General features: G+C 38.2%; 1 protein-coding gene across 1 annotated transcript in view; it reads right to left on the minus strand.

Moving 5' to 3' along the window:
* The window catches only part of DNTT (DNA nucleotidylexotransferase), an 88,477-nt gene that overhangs the window by 65,220 nt on the left and 4,917 nt on the right, over positions 1-18,340 (minus strand). The window contains exons 3-4 of the mRNA XM_010139266.1: positions 13,333-13,458; positions 372-542 (exon numbers count right to left, since the gene is read on the minus strand). Coding sequence (XP_010137568.1) covers positions 372-542; positions 13,333-13,458 — 297 coding nt within the window. The remainder of the gene's footprint in view (positions 1-371; positions 543-13,332; positions 13,459-18,340) is intronic.

Raw genomic sequence — 18,340 nt, forward strand, 5'->3', positions numbered from 1 at the left:
GCATTTAGGTGAGCAAAATGATGTTGCCAAGGGCAGTAGTCATGTGAACAAAACTATTAACAACTTGTCACATACAAATCAGAGTGAGCCTTTAAAAATTACATGCAAAGATAATACTGCACTACTTATTAATTTGTATTTATTCATTATTTACCTTGATTTCTAAGGGTGGGGGTTCCATGACAGAACCTTAAGTTACTACAAAAGATTTCTAGGAATCATTGCATTCTTAGTAACAAGGATAATACAGTGTTGTTACAGGAAATACAGTAGGTTGTGTAAATACACACAGATGTCAATCCTGCACTCTGTGACCTCTAAAAGTAGATCTGTAAAAGAATCAATTGGCAGATAATTCAGAGGTATGTTACCTCAATGACATCTCTGACTCGATCTCCCATGCAGGGCAACCCTTGTATATCTTTCATTCTCGTTACTGGAAATGGAAGAAATTTCAGCACAGAAGCTGCTCTCAGAAATTCCAGGCACAATATTTCACTTTCTTTGTACTCATAATTTTCAGCCATTATCTCAAAGGCATCCTGGGGATGGAAGAGGTGTTGAAAAAAGTTAAAGGTTAATAAGAACTTAAACTATCCAATATACTCCTTAGAAAGGTTACTTTGTATGCTAATTCAAGAATGATTTCTTTATACTAGGGTGAAGATAGAGTTCATAAAAAAAAAATCAGCATAATTTTCTAACCACTTGAAATTTTAGGTATCATAAAATTGTCTTTCAGAGGCAAGTGTGAGAAAAGATTCTGATCTGTAACAAAGTCAAGCTTTAAAATCTTTTGAGAGATAGACTTTTCATATTCTGCGCAGATCTAATAAATTGATGTAAAATAGCACCATAATTTTTAGATTTGTACCCGAACATAAGTAATCCAACAGGTCAGTATACGACATCTTCATTTTCAGACACAACCAAATAGGAGTCTGTGGGAACCACCTTCTTTTTTAACTTGTAGCCATGCTCCTATTTAGTAATTTAAGGAATATACTCACTTTTTCCTCATTTTCCAGATGTATGACCTATGCAAAGAGAAAAATATTTTCTTTATGGTTCTTCAGCTATCCATGGGCTTCTTTATTTGACATCGCACTCAAAACTACCTGGAGACTGACAGTACCTTTTTTTTTTTTTTAAATTAACCATGTGTAATTTATGTAGCTTTAGAGTCTCCCTCCCTCCCAGGCTCTTCAGAATTTTTAGAAATGAAATACAGGGAACAGATCATACAGTGGTGGTGAAGAGAAGCAGTTTTTTGGTTTCCCACTGTGGAATACTATGTTTTGGGACAGAACAATTGCTGCAAAAGGTTTGCATGTAGCCTAAGAGCAGAACTTACGAAGGCTTGCAGCTGATTAGCAGCTGGAAATCCGAGTTGTTAATGCAACCTTGCACAAAACTTCAAAAATTTTCAAGACTGCAAAAGTAAGTGTTAAATTTATTCAGAGATGTAGCATTTCCACAGGAGACTTCCACTGTTCAAATATATATCTGAAGTGCACCCCACGGCTGGCTGTTAGGGATGCCTTTGTGCTCCACTCGAATGGCACAAGGCAGGCTAGGTACAGACCAACAAACCGTCCTTGCAAAGCTCCCACACTGCACTGCATCCTGCCCTCCTCCCAGAGACCCTGTTTCTTAGTCTTCAGCCAGTCTCTACAGTGCAGCTAACAGATCCCAGCCTTGAAAGGGCCATACGTCCCACTGGATCAGTTGCTGCATATCTTTCCTGTTTTTCAACTTACTCCTGTTTCGTCTCTAACCCACGAGGCATTACAAAATAACAATGAGGTGGCTCTCAGTGTGCATCTACCTGCAATTATCATTTTGCTGAGTGGCAGACCAGAAATGGTTTTGGAATGAGTAACACACTGATACAGGTATCAACAGTGAATGGCTTACTACAACACTGACTGCAGTGGGAATAAGAAGGAATAAGATTAAACAGCTTTTTCCTGCTGTCAGTGTTTATGGGATCACTGTTCATATTTAGGCTCAGATTTAAATTCATTTAATTTGTAATTAAATGTATCACTATATAGTTCACAGAAAAAATAATTTCAGATTTTGCTTTGATTTTTATCTTAACATTAACGTGCTTTCTATTGGAAGATAAAGCCAAGAGACCTTATTGCAGCCTTTCAATATTTAAAGGGGGCCTGTAAGAAAGATGGAGACAATCTTTTTAGCAAGGCCTATTGTGACAGGACAAGGGGTAATGGTTTTGATCTAAGAGGGGAGATTTAGACTAGATATAAGGAAGACATTTTTACACTGAGGATGGTGAAACACTGGCACAGGTTGGCCGTGGAGGTGGTAGAAGCCCCATCCCTGGAAACGTTCCAGGTCAGGTTGGACAGGGCTCTGAGCAACCTGATCTAGCTGAAGATGTCCCTGCTCACTGCATGGAGGGTTGGACTAGATGACCTTTGAAGGTCCCTTCCAATTCTGTGATTCTATGAAAAAACAGCAGACCTTGCACATCCTAAATGCTACGTGCATATTGTCTCCAGGTGGACTGGAGTCAGTTCCAAGCCCACTAACTGATGTGACAGCAAGTCCAGTGGAGTTATCCCTTTATTACGTCTATGGGATTGAAAACAGCATCTGAACCCTTTATTGAAGGAATACAGTCTGATTTAATCAACAGCAACAAAAAGGTTTTACTCAAGGTACAATTATTAAGATCATTGAAACAGAACAACTTCTTAAAATTAAATGTACCTTTTACAATGAATGGAGATTATTTACATGTTACATTTCATTATCTGGCCAGTTCTAGAAAAACAGACCGTCTGACACATTCTGTTGTTCAGATTATAAGCATTATAGTTTCATGGAAGCAAAAGAAAGGTTTTAGATCAAAATCTCCAAGACAATGTAGTCTCTACTGACCCTAGGATTTGCAAAACTTTCCTCTTAAAAAATAAAAAATACGAGATCCTAATTGGTATGTCTTGGTATATCTTTAGAAGAAACAGGTACCTTAGCTGAAAGGTATCACTTTGCTTTCCTTTTTTTATTGTGCTACGATGTTAAATTGTATAAAAATAATTAATTAGGGCTTGCTATAGAGAATTCACTTTGTTCTACATCACCAGTATACCTTTGCTCCTTGATCTCTGTAAGGACATCAGTCACCTGTTGCTCATCTCACTGGAAGAATCCTCCCCTTAACTGCATATTTAATTATCATCTACCCTGATTAGTAAGTGCTGTGCAATTCCATTTTCATACATTTCATGAAAGACCTCTTAAGATAGACAGCTGCTTAGCAAGATGCTTGACCTGGCAGCTTCTTCCAGTATTTACATTGGACATAAGGAATCAAACGGAGGAGAGAGAACACTCCTTTGAGGAAAAAAATCCCTCCAATAAAAAAACAAAACCGAAAAACCATTGTATTACAAAAATAGTGCACAAGACCTTAGCTTTCTTATAGCTGCCTTTAAAGCTCTCACAGCAGCTAAGGATTGGATTTGTTCAGCTGTAACATTTTTCCCCCCACATTTAAAATCTTCATTTTCTTGACAGATTATGTTGTATTTAATTACTTCTTAATTAAAGACAGGTGCACATTACAGTTCTCATTTAGAAAGAAAACTAATACAGGAAAAAAGGAAAACTAACAGTTTAAGGTCAGAAGCAGCATGGATTCATCACAGTTTGCACATGGAAAAACAAATACAGCATACACAGTCCTGCAAAGCAAATGGGCAGTATATATTTTACAAGCAGGGTGATAAGTCAGATGTTTCCTCTGCTGTGGGGCTTTTTGGATATTCTCTCAAGTTCTTGTTCTTTACCAGCTTCTAAAAATTCTTTCCTTTTATGCAATAAAATATGCTAATTCTTGATTTAAGTGAGGTTTACAGTCACAAAATTATGATTACTTTTGCTTTCTTTTTCTCTCTTTACAACCTGTGCACAAAAATACTCCAGAAAAAAGTGTTTGGCAAGAAATTTCTTCTGCCAGTTCACCAGCAGCATTAATGAGGGAACAGAACCAAAGAGACACAGTTGATACCTTCTTGTTAAAATAGCCTATACACAAAAATACACAGGCAGAAAATAGTTCTCATAAGTACCCGCTCAGCAGTCTACAGTAATGTCTGCGACTAGTAAAGTCATTGTTGTGATTAGGAAGCTCAGAAATCCTCGGGGTGGGTTTTTTTGCACTCCCAACAGGTGGCCTCTCACATGCACATTTAAATAGATGCATTCTACACTGAATAATCAGCCATCATGATAAACGTGTCCGCATATACCAGTACCACTGTTGTTTTAGAGAGGTATTAGCCCTTTTCTACTACCAGGAGGGCAGTTTTCACAGAAGCTGTGTCACCATTATTGCAAAAGAGAATTACAGGTAGCATTTTACTCAGAGGATGTTGACAGTCAATGAGAAAAATTATAATCAAAGCATTTTTATCATTCTAGTTTGCAATTTTCAGTGTTTTCTGCCTTCGCAAAACTCATTAGGCTGTTTTAAATAAACAGTTAAATAGTATTGAATATTCATTATTCCCTGTGCAAAACATTGACTGCAAATGCCGCAATTAATTACAGATCTGTCTTTTTACATAAAACTGCTTTTGACATTCTTTTTGATAAAATCTTTCTGATTTAAAAAAAGCAACTGATCTCCAAGTGAAGTTGCTGTCTGTCTTGTATTATAGGCCATATTGAATAATATTCTAGAGGGGAAAAGCACATGAAGTGTCTATATTAGCTGAGAAAAAGCTTGCAATCTGTTAGCTTTCTGGTGAAATTTACTTATGACAATATAAAAAGGAAAGTCAGTGACCCTTCTTTTATTCTAAACTTTCATATTTCTTATATTAAGCACCTTTCCATCTTTTTATCAATCAGATCGATACTCAGATTGCTTGTTGGAAAGGTACTAGTTTAACAGGCAACTAAATTTCTAGTTATGACCCACAGGTGCGATTTTCATAATCTTTGGGGTATTCTGCAGGGGCTGCTCTAATTAAATGTGAAAGATAGCCAGGCTACATTTCAGTTCTTCAGTTATTGCAATTTTTCCATATGTGTCTGAAATTGTGGAAAGTTTATTGCTGAGACTTGGGCTATGGAAAAATTTAATGGACTTCCAGATCCCAGAAGGTCAGATACAAAAGTACACAACAATTTTTTTGAAATATGTTAAAAATAAGGAAGAGGATGGTTGTATTAACAGAAATTTTGCAGGTACTTTAAAATCTGGTATATAAAACCTAATAAGATTGAATAGCATTAACAAAGCAGTTGCCCATAAGCATCTTGCACCTGTAAAAATGCACACTAAAATATTTTATTATAAATGCTAAAAATCACAAGACTGAAATCTACAAAGATTCTCAATTAATGTATGAGAACAATTCTCAGAAAAAAACCCACTAATGCAGTGCTGATTTGTGCCTGCTGAAAAACTAACCTAATTACTTTCAGTATGAAAGTCAGAGTACGAGTCCACTCACATTCAGAAAAGCAGAAGATAATGGTCCTGTGCTATGCTTCATAATATCCTGTCCATTTCAGTAATATTGTCAGAGAGGTTCCATGCTAATTACAAAATAATCTCGGTTTAAGACCCTGCAAGAACAGACATCACCAATATTATATTATCAAGAACGTATTTTAAATCTCATATGTTTTTTAAAGAAAGCATTTCAGATTCATGGGCAGGGCACTTGTCTTCTTCCCATGCCTACATCCACTGTTCCTCTGCCGTGTAACCTTGGAAAGCTGCTTCAGACCTCCCTGCCGCTGTTTCCCTTGCTATCTTCCATTCGCTGTCTGTTAGTGCTATGAAATCTCCAGGGCATTAACTGTCTTTCACAATGTGTTTGTATAGCATCTCTTATAAAAAAGGCCTCTTTCTTACTTGAACCTGCAAATACTACTGCAGCACAAACAGAAAAATAACATACCACTGTACAGGTGAACTTAAACCGCTGAAGAGCTAAATAGCAAAGTGTGCTAAACAAAATAAACCAAAATCCTACACGATACCTGGTTGAAGGACTGTTATACTCAGAACAGCAATTTGAGTTAAATTGCTTTTCCTCTCAAGCACTGTTTTCTTCTTTAAGTTCATTTAGTAAGTCGTAAATCCAAAGGATGGGTCCTAGTTCTCATCACATTGCTGCTGCCTGTGTTTGGTGTCCATTCAAACTGACCAAAGTGATTTTAAAGACATCTAGAATGAACTGCCTGTTCAAATAATTTTCTTCTCATTTTTCCCGGTGTTAATCCTAATTTCACATGTCAATGGGAAGAGTGAACACTTTTGTATGCACAGAGAGGGATAGTAAACCCTTTCAGGTGCTTATTTCAAGGAGAATTAAGCAATTTGAGCCAACCCGTAGCATTAGACAAAAGCAATTTCCAAATAAATAAAACAATACATTTTTGTTCAATCTGGTTTCCTGGGGAGCGGGATGTTGAGTTTTGGTTTGTTTTTTTTTTTGTATCTGAACTGAAAAGTCCAACACTTGCCCCGGTCCAAAGATTTTGGCATATTAGATACATCAGTTGGAGAAATAAATGAGCTGAGAGAATAACAGTAATAGCATAATGTGCATGATCTCAGGGTCCTTGTATACAGTTATTAGAAATAAATATCTGTTAGCTTCAGCTGCTCCTCATACTATCCAATAATAACAGGTTCATTTCTTATAACAGAGAAGACTGGTACGCTTAAGAAGTTTCCATATTTTTCCGCATAAAAGAAAACAAGACAATTGTAAGAACACATTTGCTGACAGCACAAAAATGCAGTTGGAGTGTCATTCATGTAACACTGCCCTAGATAAAAAACACACTGTAATCAGAAACTAAAATGCTAAATGTATATCACACACAATAATATGGTCAAAGAAAGCAGCATAGACTTGATGCATACATATAAATTCAGGTTGCCAAAAAGTGCAGGTGTATTTATATTCCGTCTGCATTTTAGAGAGCACCCTCCAACTTACCTTAAAATGAGATGGGATGTTTCCTTCTGAGACCAAACCACCAAATCATTTTGCATAGGTACACTCTTCATATATGTTTACAAAGTTGGCTGTTTTCATGTACTCTCTGGAACAATTTTACCAAAGTAAGCTTACTGGGAGGTCCCAGTTAACTGGAAGTTCCCAGTTAACTGGAAGTTAGCAAACGCCCATCCACAAGAGGGGCCCAGAAGGAGGATTCAGGCAACTACAGGTCTGTCAGTCTGACCTCGGTCCCGAGGGAAGGTTATGGAGCAGATCATCTTGAGTGCCATCACACAGCACGTACAGAACAACCAGGCAATCAGGCCCAGTCAGCACGGGTTTGTGAAAGGCAGGTCCTGCTTGACTAACCTGATCTCCATCTATAACAAGGTGACCGGCTTAGTGGATGAGGAAAAGACTGTGGACGTTGTCTACCTAGATTATAGTAAAGCCTTTAACACTGTTTCCCACAGCGTCCTCCTGGAGAAACTGGCTGCTCATGGCTTGGATGGGTGCATGCTTCGCTGGATAAAAAACTGGCTGGATGGCCAGGCCGATATAGTGGTGGTGAATGGGGTTAAATCCAGTTGGTGGCCGGTCTCCAGTGGTGTTCCCCAGGGCTCAGAGTTGGGCCTGTTCTCTTTAACATCTTTATCAACTATCTGGTCGAGGGGATCAAGTGCACCCTCAGTAACTTTGCAGGTGACATCAAGTTAGGTGGGAGTGTTGATCTGCTTGAGGGTAGGGAGGCTCTACAGAGGGATCCAGACAGGCTAGATCGATGGGCCAAGGCCAATGGTATGAGGTTCAATAATGCCAAGTGCCAGGTCCTGCACTTGAGTCACAACAACCCCCTGCAACGCTACAGGCTTGGGGAAAAGTGGCTGGAAAGCTGCCCAGCAGAAAAGGACTTGGGGGTGTTGGTCAACAGCTGACTGACTCTGAGCCGGCAACACGCCCAGGTGACCAAGAAGGCCAACAGCATCCTGGCTTGTACCAGATATAATGTGGGCAGCAGGAGTGCAGAAGTGATTGTCCCCCTGTACGTGGCACTGGTGAGGCCTCACCTCAAATACTGTGTCCACTTTTGGGCCCCTCACTTCGAGGAGGACATTGAGGTGCTGGAGCATGTCCAAAGAAGAGCAATGAAGCTGGTGAAGGGTCTAGAGCAGAAGTCCTGCGAGGAGTGGTTTAGGGAACTGGGTTGTTTAGCCTGGAGGAAAGGAGGCTGAGGGGTGACCTTACAGCCTCAAGATGCACCAGGGAAGGTTTCTATTGGATATGAGTGAAAATTTCTTCACTGAAAGGATTGTGAAGCACTGGAACAGGCTGCCCAGGGAAGTGGTGGAGTCCCCATCCTTGGAAGTACTTCAAAGACATGTAGGTGTGGTGCTGAGGAACATGGTTTAGTGGACACTGGGTTAATGGTTAGTCTTGGTGATCTTAGAGGTCTCTTCCAACCAAAATGATTCTATGGTTCTATGTCAGTAAGACACAACATGTTATTAAGGGCACACATTCAGTCAGCGGGTTTCTACCTATAGAGGTCTTAAGTTCATGATAAAACGAATGTTGAGGTTTTTCAGCCATCTGTTTTAAAATGGAATAATAGTAAGTGCCTGAGCCACTGGCATAACCAATACACGTGGGCCAAAAAGAAAAAATAAAAAAGGGATTTTTTTTTTTCCTTTCACAGAGTGGAAATGAATTCAAGCATCTTACCCGTGCTAAACATCCACATTCTCATTACCTTGAGTAACAGCCAAAGAAGAGTAACATTCAGTAGCATTAGCAATAAGCCTCAAAATCACAGAACCATTTGCCTCTGACTTAATTAGTTTCTTCTGTAAGAATTAAATTGCATTTTCCTCACAGAAGAATGTCTTTCTGAATTTTATTACAGTCTGGTATTAATATTCAAATCCAACAACCCCTCTCGGGCACATCAGAATGACTCCATTTATTTTACCACATGAAAACACAATGCAGCCCCCAAGTGTATATTTTCAGCGGGAGAGGGGGAGGATGGCTAGCCATTTACAAATGAGCCAGAGAACACTATTGTAATGCTGTGTTCCATAATAATGTCACTGTTTAAGACAAACAGAAAGGAAACCTGCTGTGGTACAGCCTCTGCCCTTTTGCATTGCCTCTTTACCTATCTGAACAGCTACAGCTCGCCTCTGGAGTCAGGGCTGTGCATTCCCGAATCACCCAAATGAGTAAAGCTTGTGGCAGTGGTTCCCAGGGTATATACCATGAGGCCACAGTACACCACGCACAGTGACCCAAAAGACTGCAAGAGGCCCCACAAGTCTGAAACGGTTGCATTTCTCTTCCATGAACTGCCACACAACGCCACCATCTCCTCCTTGGCAGGCAGTTTGACATAGTCTATTCTTCACACAACAGGCCTTGCTACTACTCAACAGCTCACGAAAAAAATAATTTGGCTAAGACTTGCCCCATACCGAACATAGTCATGAAACCTTAATGAAACCTGCACAGTCTTTGCCAACCCTTTTGTAGTTCCTCCATGGTGTAAAGCTGATTTGGTGCACCTTTAAGTTATTTTCTAGCTATTACAATAGAAAAGAAACTTGGAACAGTTGAACACAGAAATTGCATCTAGTGTGTTAAACCACCACATTATTCTCATGAGCTGTCATCAAATATCTCTGCTATTTGGTTTTAATCAACTGGGTTTTTTATAGCAAAATAAAGAATAGGACTCAGAATTAATACTGATTAATACTGATTCCAGAAACCAAGTCTCCAAAGGTGTCTGAATCAGCACATTCAAAGACTTGAACGCATACCACTGCCTATTAGTGACTGTTTTCCTGCCCTTCTGAAGAGACTGGAAGATGTCAAACGTTAACTACTATTTGTCTAACGTAACTACTACTCATTGGAAAGAGGAATTTGATACAAGGTATTAGGGCAGAGTCCAGTAAAAGGAAGAATCCATGAGTTCATCTAAAAATGCGTAAGCAAATAACAACTTTGTGGCCCTGTTAGAGGTAAGATCAAACAATAGTATTTTCAAGCATCCAAAGAAAACAGAACATCTGTAAGAAAAAGGAACAAGAGTGGCTTACACAATAAAGTTGTTATAACAAAATACTATCATCAGTACATACTTCAGGATGGATTGGACCTAATTTTCAGTATGTATGCCATTGAGCCAAGGAAAATCTGTCATTTAATGGTTGGCTGCCCTCAGCATGCACAAGTGAATTACACGAATGCTTCAGCGCATTTGCTAAGTGCAAGCACTGAAAAAATCTGTTGGAACACTTTGGTTTGAGAACGTGAATTACAGGTTTAGTACAAGACCAACAAAACAACAGCAAAACTGAAAATCAGGCTCCTTTGAGGTAAGGCACATGGCAGGCTAACTGGTAGGTCTCCAGGGAATGGGCGAGCTTTTGCAGTTCATAAAGACCCAAGACTTCAGCTGTCATTGCAAGCTTATGAGGAAAAAAGAGCAACAGCCCTAAGGAGTTACATTATGCATTGGGTCTGGCTGAGATGGAGCAACTTCACAGTGCTGTGCTTTGTACTGGGCGCTAGAAAGGTGTTGATAACACACCAGCGTTCTGGCTGAGCAGTCCATGCAGCATCAAGGCTGTCTCTCCAGCATTTCACCCTCATTTTGGTGGAGGGGAAGATCTTGGAAGGGGACATAGCCAGGACACCTGACCCAAACCGACCAAAGGGCTATTCCATACCATATGACGTCTGCTCAGCAATAAAATCTAAGAGAAAGGAGGAGGGGGGCAGGGGGCATTCACTATTACATTGTTTCTCTTCCAGAGCAAACATCATGCGTACTGAAGCCCTGCTTCATGGGAAGTAGCTGGATATTGCCTGTTGATGGGAAGCACAGAATAATTCTTGTTTTCTTTTGCTTCCATGCATGGCTTTTGCTTTAATTAAACTGTCTTTATCTTGACCTTTATTTTCTTCCTCCCACCTTTGCTCTTCTCCAGCATTGCTATCCTGCTGAGGTGGGGAGCAATAGAGCAGCTTGGTGGGCAGCTGGTATCCAGCCAAGGTCAACCCACCACACATTACAACTGCCAAGATGCAGACACTAGACTCACACACGTTATCACCTTGCCCAGTACCACCTTTAGAAGTAAAATAGAGCAAGAACTCAGAACAGTTAGTTGCAAAGTACAAGGATGAAAAACTGCCACCTTTGTCACTACGAAACCTATTTTCTACCCAGACCCGGAAATGTTTGATATATAGGATAACAGAAGGGAGTCTCAGTGCTTCAGTCATCGAACTGCTCTGCTTCTAATGTGTTCAGCTAAAATTCATTCATCAAACACAAGTCTAGATCTGACATTAAAATCTGGAATTCAGGGACTGCCTCTCTGTGAAACACAGGTATAACAGAAACCACTCAATGAATATATTGCTGCTATCAATTAACTGAATTCTCGAACTGCAATTCATTTGAACTGAATCTTGGACCAAATTTAGGAATTCAACAGCCAGACGAAGAACTAATATTCACTATTGCACTCGGTCATTAAAAAATGGAAAAATACTGTGCAAATTTACAAATAAAAACATTAGATTTTTCAAAAATTAAAAACAATTTTTAAAGCTATCATTAAAAAGGAAACTACTTTATTCTAGGCTTTTTTGTGCTCAAAATGTTAATAATAATTAGAAATCAACAACAACTTTGTGCCTTCTAGGAGTAACCATCGTATTTTGTCATTATCCATCAGACTTACATTTAATTTTTTACCTTCAGAATGACTGGCAAAATGTCCTACTACAGAAAATTCAACCAAGAGCCAGACTCCCACATTCCACTGTTGTCTGAAAGGTGGTTACTTCCCATTTCTCCAAGGCAGCCAGTATTTTTCTGAATCCTTGGGCCATACATCTGTGGTCTGACATCCTCCCCTACAGCAGGGTGTATTTGATATTTGTAAACAGTGACACAGAAGGACTGCTTCCAAGAGACGGAGTAAATGGAAACTTTCACAGCCTTGTTTTTCTAGCCATTTCAAAAGAAAGGTTTGGGAATGTTGGAATCATTGATGTTGGAAGGGACCTCAGGAGGTCTTTAGCTCGACCTCAGGCTCAAAGCAGGGTCAAGCTCAATTCCCATTAGGTTGCTCAAAAAGAGAATTTTTGAAAAATAAGCAGTTTAACCTGCTTGGATACCATAAACACTTATATAATATGTAAGATTGATTATTATTTCAAATCATCATTAGAAGTTTAAATTTTGGCTAATTTTTAATTGTGCATTCCCAGATCAAGACATTTCGGAGTTGCACTTAGGTTTATCTTCAGTTCTGAATTCCCAGAGGTTTTAGTATTTAGCTTGTAAGTGGTTTTTTATTCGCAAATTACTGGTATTTGTTATTATTTTTACAAGGATCGTACAAATAATATTTCCTTGAAATATTTGTGTGTATTTATAGACACATGCCAAGTAAAAGCATAAAAATCATAAATAATACAACTTTAGGAAACTGAGGAGGTGTTTCATACTAAAGTTGAAATGTATGAATGTAGCTATTTCAGATTTATTCAGACTGTACTACATGACAATCTCTGTGTCAAATCTTTCCTACTGAATAGTTGTTACTATTCCATATCTAGAGCCATCCAAAAGGAGACATTAGGTGCAATAACTTCAGTGGAATTGAGACCAGATGACTCAGGCTTTTCATACCCACTGAACTCTAATTTTATGAACATTAAATAGGATGTTAAATATTAAATATTACTGTCATATTAAATATGACAGTCTAAGATTTCTATTTAACTAGACAAGTTTGGGGGGGTGGTTTGTCACATTAAAGTAATTACATTGAACACACAATCTCTTTTCATAACTAAGCAGTTGTGAAAATCTGAAGCTTACAACCACACTTTGACACCTGGACAAAAGAGAAGGCAGCAGAGCAATTGTGAAGTACCTTGGACTGACATAAACCAAACTTTTGCTTATCATTACCTCCTACTTGTCAAATAAGACTGTGATGAAAGGCTGAGAGACATTTTTGGAATGTTATTCTATCATTTGTTTTAAAAATTCATGTGTTTACAAGTTCTTACTGTATTTTAAGATCCAATGTGTTAAGCTTCCAGCAGTACTTAAAGGATGCAATTAAGCTTGAACTCAATTTTAATTTAAGTATGGCAGATTTATAACTTTAAAATTGCTATCATTGTGCTGCCTGTTTAACTCATGAATTTGCTAAGGATGCCAAAGAAAATATTGATGCAAGTACTGCATTAATTATTTTACTTATTCTATCCATGAAATAAAAACTAGCATGAGTATTACCGTGAATTTCATGTTGTAGTTATTTAAAGTTGTCTTCCTTTGACATGAATATTGAGATACTTTGCTTGCAATAAATGATGGCACTTCTGATTCAGATGTATTCAAAGGAAGAGGCTGATCTTGTTCCTAACAAGAAAATAAAGGGGGAGAACGATTGGTGACACACCTGTCAAGTAGCTTAAAATACCGAAAACACATTTCATAAGCCCAAAACACATGCCTTTAAAGAGAAAGTACGAGAATAATAATATTCCTACCATTTTCCTGGGGAAAAAAAAAATATTCCACATTGACTGCACTGACAATACCAGTTTGTGTGTTGATTACTGGGATAAGAGTCATCTCCATCCTTCTATCCAATAGCCAGTGTTCACCTTATGATGCGGTTTCTCACTCAGTCCCTTCCATACATGCTGATCCAACTCAGTTGTCATTTTTAGGTGTTCACTGGAGCAAGGAAAAGGAGCCAGACGGCAAATTTTAAATGGGAGTTTCCCAAGCACCTGGCTATCTACATGCTCATTCTAATTCTGCTCCATGCAAAACCAACCAAGATCAACAAAAAAGTCTGTGGGCAACCCATCCCAGTAGGGCGGGAACTCCTGAAAGACAGCATAAACAAAGTCACGTCCCCATGGGGAAAGGGAGTCCTGAGCATGAGTCCTCAACATAGATTCACAGAATTGTTTTGATCCAAAGAAACCTTTAAGATCATCAAGTCCAACCGTCCACCCAGCACTGCCAGTTCACCACATGAGTGTCTTGAACAGTAAGCAACTGGGAAAAGACAATCTAGCACCAGCTTTTCTGCTGCTTTGTATGCCCAGTCCTTTAACTTTCACTTTCATTAAAAGTGCCCATATCTTAAGATACTTTGGAAACAGCCAAAGTGTTCTCAGCATTTCTGTGTATATTGCCATTTGTCATTTTGTCTGAAAATATTTGGCAGATCTGTCAAAAATGTATTATATTACATTATACAAAAGCCACAGAGAAATGGTTCAACCACAACAAAAAAAAATATCACAAATATACACAGAGGAAATTTTTATCCCAATAACGGAAAGTTAAGCCCTTTCTCTCCTGTATCCAAAGACATGCAGACATAAAGCCGGCATCTGTGCTAGGCAAACCTATAAGTATGTGTATGTGCCTTCACACATACACCCTCCACGTATAATTTCATGCTAAACTGCTTTTGTAGTTGATACAGAGTAGTTAAATAATAGTATTCATGCACACACAAAAAAGACATTTGCTTGCACAGCTGAAGGAGCAGTGAATTACATGGCAGTTGTCATAGCACACACTGAAAGGGAGAAAGCTATTTTATGTGTAAGACCACTCTTGAGAGTAATGAAAATGGGTTTTAGCCAGGATCAACAGCACAACTCATCTCCTTTTGCACACATTTATGAATTATACTTTAAAAGTGATTTTTAAATGATATAAACTATGATTGATTACAGCTAATATACTGCTTGAAATGATAGGGCCAGCTGCAAAGACTGTGAACAAACAGAACATTTTACTGAATAGAATATATAATACACTATTATCTTCTTTAGGACATAGACACACAAAGAACAAGAGCTCTATGTGTAGCATTACCTGACATTGTGGGTGAGAGCAAAATTAACACAGAAACTGTGTTTAAGAGGGTGATAGACTAGCACTTAAACACCCTGTTCCTGCCTTTACAAAGATGTTTGTGCATTTTTCTTAATAAGTAGTAGTTATGCTTTTAACTAACAGGACTCGATTATACATAACAGAAGAAAATTTGGCTAGAAATCAACAGCAAAAACTTCTAGCAAGCTGTAATTACTGTAGTCTGTTTTTTAGAGAGTATTACAAGGCCTGCATGAGAACTACATGGATGATCTCCTATCATCATCAGAACATAAAAACGGGATTGATACTGCTTTTTGGTGGGAACATCAGACGGGTAAAATCATTTCTATAGATTATGGGACAAACCTAAACTTTCATCCAGTAACAATTACAGTGTATAACAAGCAATCCTGGAAACTTGCACTACCTCAAAATAATTTGTAGTACAGGGAAGAAAGAACCACAGGTATGAGAAAAATGTAAGCGCTAAAATTCTTTTTTTTTTTTTGTGGTACACAGGGACAACCACAAAAAAAATTTACAAATGTGAAGGCTACTTAACTTCTAGAGCTAGTCAGAGTTTGTACTGCACATCCAGGCTGTGGTAACGGTGAATGTCACCAGGACTCTTTCACAGTGACACATGCATAAGAGGAAATAAGAGGCATAAGAGGAAAATCAGCCTGTACCAGTAGCACCAGTTTGTACAGCAGAGAGGCTTAGATGCAGAATCTTGTAGCAGACTCCTTTGCTCCTGGTCAAACAAATTTTTTTAATACACCAACAGAAAACATAGTGACATACAGAAACAACAGAGAGAAAAAAATGGAGCAGCAGTGAATGAGGTGCACAGATTCTAGCGACTGTGTCAGGCCACATTACTCAACAGCCAGCAGCTTTGTAAAGTCCAGACAGCATTGATCAAGTAATAAAGTCTACTGATAACCAGCATTTTATGAAGAGAAGGCAGTCGGTTTATAAGTTTCATTTTATTTTCTTGGAAACTCTGAGTGTCACTATGAAGGATTTCTTCCATTATTTAGAGCCTCTCTCTTTCACAAGGCAGAGAGGTACGCTCCAGAAAATGTTAAATATGAGTTGTCTGTCACACAATATGGCAACGGATCAAAAGATGCAGTACTTCATTTTCCTCATGTGGAGGGGAATCTTTTGTGCAAGGAAATAAATTTCCTTTCTAAAAAAACCCCACCTACCTAATTAACAACTTCTGGGTTCTGAACGAGGAAAAAGCAGAAGCGACACAGTTGTAGCGTGGTTCCTAATGCTGCTGAGGATGCCAATCCATTTACAGATCTCTTCCTTTCTTTTCATCCCTCTGAGATCCTCCTCTCTGCGTCTTTTACATTACCCAGGAAACAGCACTACTTTCCAGCCTCTGGGGCTGTCCTTGCATACATATTAGTGTCCATGTCCTGCTATTGCCCAGAATACCCACCTGCTTGTGGTGTCTGCGGACAAATGTATTCCTTTGTCAAATAAATATTTTTACTTCCTTTTAAAGTGGATGTTTGGCTACCACATTTCCATAGTCTATTAAATTAAATTATGGCTATTAACTGTTACCAAGTGAATCTATAAGAATTCAGACTATCTTAGAACTGGTCACCCAACCTTTTACACTCTATAAACCACTAACAGCAGAGCATCTCTTAAACCATTCACAGCCGCAGAAAGATGTATTTTAGTGACAACTGTAATTAATATGTTAGCTAATGGTCTGTAACTCTGACTTTTTTCCTCTTGTTTTGCATGGAGACAGATATTTCATTTTAGTAATGCATTAAAACAAATGTCCTGAACGAAGAACAACCTTCCAAATAGGCTACTGTGAGATCTCAGTGATGAAATCTTACTATTAATATTAAAGGGGATTTTACCACTAACCTACATGTAGATGAAATTACACCAAAAACACTCCCCCACTGCAATCCATCCCTTTTACCTCAAAGACTTCATGATATAGCCTGTGTTCAAGGTTTATTAATTCACTTCCACTTCACATTTTACAAGACTGGCATAATGGACCAAATTTGTCTTCAGTGAAATTGCAATTAAATCACATCATGTACAAGTTCGTTCTAGTATTTAAAAAGAAAAGTAAGTTTTACTTCAATCCTTCCACATTTCTCAAGGCAGGAAAAAAAGTTGTCGTGGTGACACTGCAACAATAAGATTATTTTTAAATTTATGAACTTCTAGAATCCTTTCCCCTCCTTGTTTGCTTTACAAAAAAAATGTTTATTATTTTAAAGCCACTATATAATTAAGACTGGTCTTAACTATAAGCTTTAAAGTTAACGGTACAGCTGTCACTGGCTTGCTTATTGCACTCTACATTTCTTTGCATAAAAACTTTGTTTCAATAAAAACAGAAGCTAATACATGCAGAGCCAGTCTCAAAGTATAATAATGACCTCTGACATAATAATAGTGATCTCCTGACAGTGCTGTTACCTTCTTCATAAGTTTCTGCTCTTATAGTATTTCAAAAGATCTTTTCTGTATAAAAGAAAACTAAAGCAGTTCAACTTGCAATGATCTTCTCATTGATTAAAAAAAAAGTATGCTTCAGCATCATCGGAGACATTTTGGAGAAAGACAAAGGCATCTCTTGCTTTGAATAGGGAAAAAAAAGTCTCTGAAAATATATTTTCTGAGATATCTGAATCTATAGGTCTTCATGCACACCTGAAATTAAAAACGTACATAAAGGGTAATTTGATTTACTTTTAATCTTGACGTGAAACTCTCAAAGTTCACAGAATATTGCTCACATTTAGGATTTATTTCTTGCTTAGATAACTTCTCTGCATTCCCAGTATGTATATCTTTGTGACCTGTTTTCCTATGAGATTACATAATGCAGTAGCTACAAGATTTTCAGAGGGGTTTTTTTTTGTTTGTTTGTTTTGCATTAATTTCTTTGGTCTATTCTCCCTCCAGCAGATTCACTGAAAATAATATAAATATACTGCAAAAATACTTCATTGGAAGGATTGCAAATATAAACACATATTCTGTCACTGAATTATGCCAAGTCTGAGAGCGATAGCTCCATCTGGTGTATTCTCTTTTCCTCCCCCCAAAGTGTTATTAAACAGTAATTCTTACATGTCAAATCCTGGAAAATAGTTTCTGGCAATGAAAGATAACTGAAAAAATTACTCAGAAGCTACAGTTTTTCTTGGGAAAGGGTGGTATTTATGAATCATCCTTCATAATCTAAACATCAGGATGAAGAAACAGCAAACAGAGCAATACTGATATTAAATATTCAGGTATCCTCTGCCTCACAGGAAGGTACATGCTGTGGATACTGCCACAGTCCCCGTGTTTACAGGGTTCCCCGTTATCATTTTGCAGTGGGTCCACA

The sequence above is a fragment of the Buceros rhinoceros genome, unplaced genomic scaffold (genome assembly GCF_000710305.1).
Source record: "Buceros rhinoceros silvestris isolate BGI_N320 unplaced genomic scaffold, ASM71030v1 scaffold4387, whole genome shotgun sequence".
Taxonomy (NCBI): Eukaryota; Metazoa; Chordata; class Aves; order Bucerotiformes; family Bucerotidae; genus Buceros; species Buceros rhinoceros.